Genomic DNA, 2,931 nt, shown 5'->3' on the forward strand with positions numbered 1-2,931 from the left:
CATCGCACATCGCCGTATCGCCGTACGGGCGACCGCGTCACGCACACAGCGAATTACACCGACACGCACTCACACGATTGTATCACTCGCTCATACATAACGATCTTACATACGATACGCTGCGCTCACCTAATCATTGTTATACGTTTGCGCACTCACTCCCTCGTCACTCGTCTCACATAATAATACATTCACACACCTATACACGCTCACACACATAAAATACACACGCTGTACATATACACCACAACACGCAATAAATTATATTGTACCTAACATCACTTTCGTTCGTCTCTCGATACCCTTTCACGAGCCCGGATCCCGACCGAGTTATCCGTCACCGCCTCGCGAAAGCGGTTTGTTACATTTATAATGAGCGCGGTAAATCTATCGCGAAAGTTCTCCCATTCCGCATAATCGCCATCAAACGGAGGTAAACGTATCGGCGGAAGATGGGAGAGCGAAAGAGCGGACGCATCGGAATTTGAATGTCCACTAACGAGAGATTGGTTCGGACTCACAGGTGGCTCGAACTCCTCCAAGCAGTCCATTATGTAATCCAACGTGGTGGTGTAGACGTCCTCGGTGCGGTCGAACATCGCCTTGCTGAAGTATTCCAGCGTGGCTCGGGAAGATGGAGGATTTGTCTGCGTCAAATGAACGTGGCCCTCCTGATAGGGACGCCAAAGCTCCTTGAGAGCTCCGATCCGAGAGCGAACCTTCGCTGACGTCAGATTATTTTTTCCGACTTTCTTAAAGTTGTCCAACGCCCGCTCGATAGAGTGCTGCAGCACCAATTGTGCAGACAGCTGTTCCGACATGATGTCGATTGACTTTCACAATTGACGATAATGTTCTGACATCCACACGCACTCACAATCCGGCTCGGAAGGACCAGTTATATGGGCGCGGTCGAGCCGCGAGACGACCGGACGCGCGAAAGAAACACCGGAATCGCCCAGTGATGAGCGCGGAGTACGCGTGACGCGATTTCGTAAAATCGCTGGAGGGCAGACGAACACCAGAGTAACAGACAAATGAACTGAGATATTGTCTCGTGCATACAAAAAAGTTAATCTTTATTATGAGATGGGTGCACAAATCACAATAAGTGAAGCCTGTGGAAACCCTCGACAGGCGGTGGCTCCCGTGTTTTGCCGAAATCACTGTCCGACGGACGTGAGACTGACGGCTTTCCGACGGAACTCGGAATTCTTCGGCGACCGGCGCAGAGACCCCAAGGGTTAAGATCGGGCCGATGACCGGCCCGGTATATTGATTTCTTGGCGAGCGATCGCGAGCACAAGACTTTACGGAACGAACTGAAGCGAGCAAAGGCCGTTCCGTGTGTGGAACACACGGGCGCAAGATGCAGCGATTTTGTGTGCTTCGCATGCGAGAACGGGCGCAAGACTGCCGAGCCGAGGACCGAATTTAATGACGAGGAATTTCGCCGAGATCTTACGCTGTTTGTCGCGTACCGGATTGGTCTCGATAATATCGTTCGATCGGCTCGGCGTATCGCGATCTAGGCGAAAAAAACGGCTTGAACATGCAAAAAAGAGGACGTACAGTCGCGATAGCGGGTACGAGCAAGTTTTTGCGCGACCGAATTCCTTTGTGTGTTTTGAAATAATATTTAATTTTCTTGCTCGAAATTTGTTGAGTGTGTCGAATCCGAACAATTTTTATACCTTTTTTTTTGATGACGGAGGGGAAATGCCTTTACGCATACCCCGCCTCGATGGGGTTCGAGGCGGGGTTATGTGGGGCTCACTCCCGGCCTAAACAAACGGCCGGGGGACTACCCACTAAAACCCCTCCGGGTGATCTAGGCCCGTGCGTTAGAGAAGATCTCTCCGGAAACTGGCTGTTGCACTACTTCGGAGAGGCCTTACGCCTGCGAGCATGTCCGGTGGGGGGAGTATTGATCTCCCCCCTAGAGTCCCCGTCATCTTGGGGACTCCCGCTCGTATTGGGGAGAGGGGGACTACCACCCCTCTCTACAACTTCCCGCCGTTGGCGTGGCGGGGTAGACGTGAGCGGGCCCGAGTACCCCACTCGGGTCGCCGGCCACCAGGCCCGCGTGTCTCGCGGGCCCTGCGCGTCGGCAGGGGGAGCCGACATGGACCGGAGCCAATAGGCCCCAGATCCGCTCCTTCGCCCGCGTCACCCCGTTGCCGGGGAGGGTCTCGTGGGCTGCGAGGGACAACTGTCCCTGCGCCCATCAACCCCCTCCGTTGAGGCCTCCTGGCGCGGCGCTGCGCCGCGCCTCTGCGGCCGGCAAACACGGAGGGTTGGCGGATCCTGCCCGAAGGCACTTCCCGCGTCCTCCCCCGGCCCCCGGTCACTCCACTCCGTTGGAGGGCTCCCCGGCGTCCGCCGGGGAGTCTCTCCCTTTCCCGCCATCCGCCCTCTCCACCCATTTGTTCAGGCGGGGGCGGATGGCCGCGACGACGCGCATCCCCGAAGTATCTCGGGGATTGGAGAGGTCTTCCAACCACCTCTCCAGCATGCGCCGCCGAACAGGTGCCGGACGAGGTGGTCTACCAGCAAGCGTTCCAACAGCTTGCCCGCCTCGTCCAGCAAACATATCGGCCTATAGGCAGAAGGGGAGTTCCCTGGCTTGCCCCCCTTTGGGATGAGGACCAATCGGGCCCTCACCCAAGCCGAGGGGAAATACCCTTGCCTGAGGCAGCTTGTAAAGAGCTGCCTCAGGCGCTCGGACAGGTGGTCCAAGGCCAGAACCTAGACCCGGCCGGGGATACCGTCTGGGCCCGGGGCCTTATTGCCCCGCAGCCTTAATCGACGGATTACCCCGGCCATCTCGTCCCTCGTCACCTCCAAGTCCTCGGTCCATGGAGCGGCGATCTCCTGGCCGCCGCTCGAAAACGGGGGACCCTCCAAAGGAAAGAGGGCCCCCAAGACCTC

At 56.9% G+C, this 2,931-nt stretch overlaps 1 protein-coding gene across 1 annotated transcript in view; it reads right to left on the minus strand.

Annotated features, from left to right (window-relative positions):
- LOC115244780 overlaps window positions 1-821 on the minus strand; it is a 3,803-nt gene extending 2,982 nt beyond the window's left edge. Inside the window, exon 1 of the mRNA XM_029822712.1 lies at window positions 522-821. Within this exon, the coding sequence (XP_029678572.1) occupies window positions 522-821 (300 nt within the window). The remainder of the gene's footprint in view (window positions 1-521) is intronic.
- Window positions 822-2,931: the final 2,110 nt, after the last annotated feature.

Source organism: Formica exsecta, unplaced genomic scaffold, assembly GCF_003651465.1.
Source record: "Formica exsecta isolate Colony F162 unplaced genomic scaffold, ASM365146v1 scaffold865, whole genome shotgun sequence".
Classification (NCBI taxonomy): Eukaryota; Metazoa; Arthropoda; class Insecta; order Hymenoptera; family Formicidae; genus Formica; species Formica exsecta.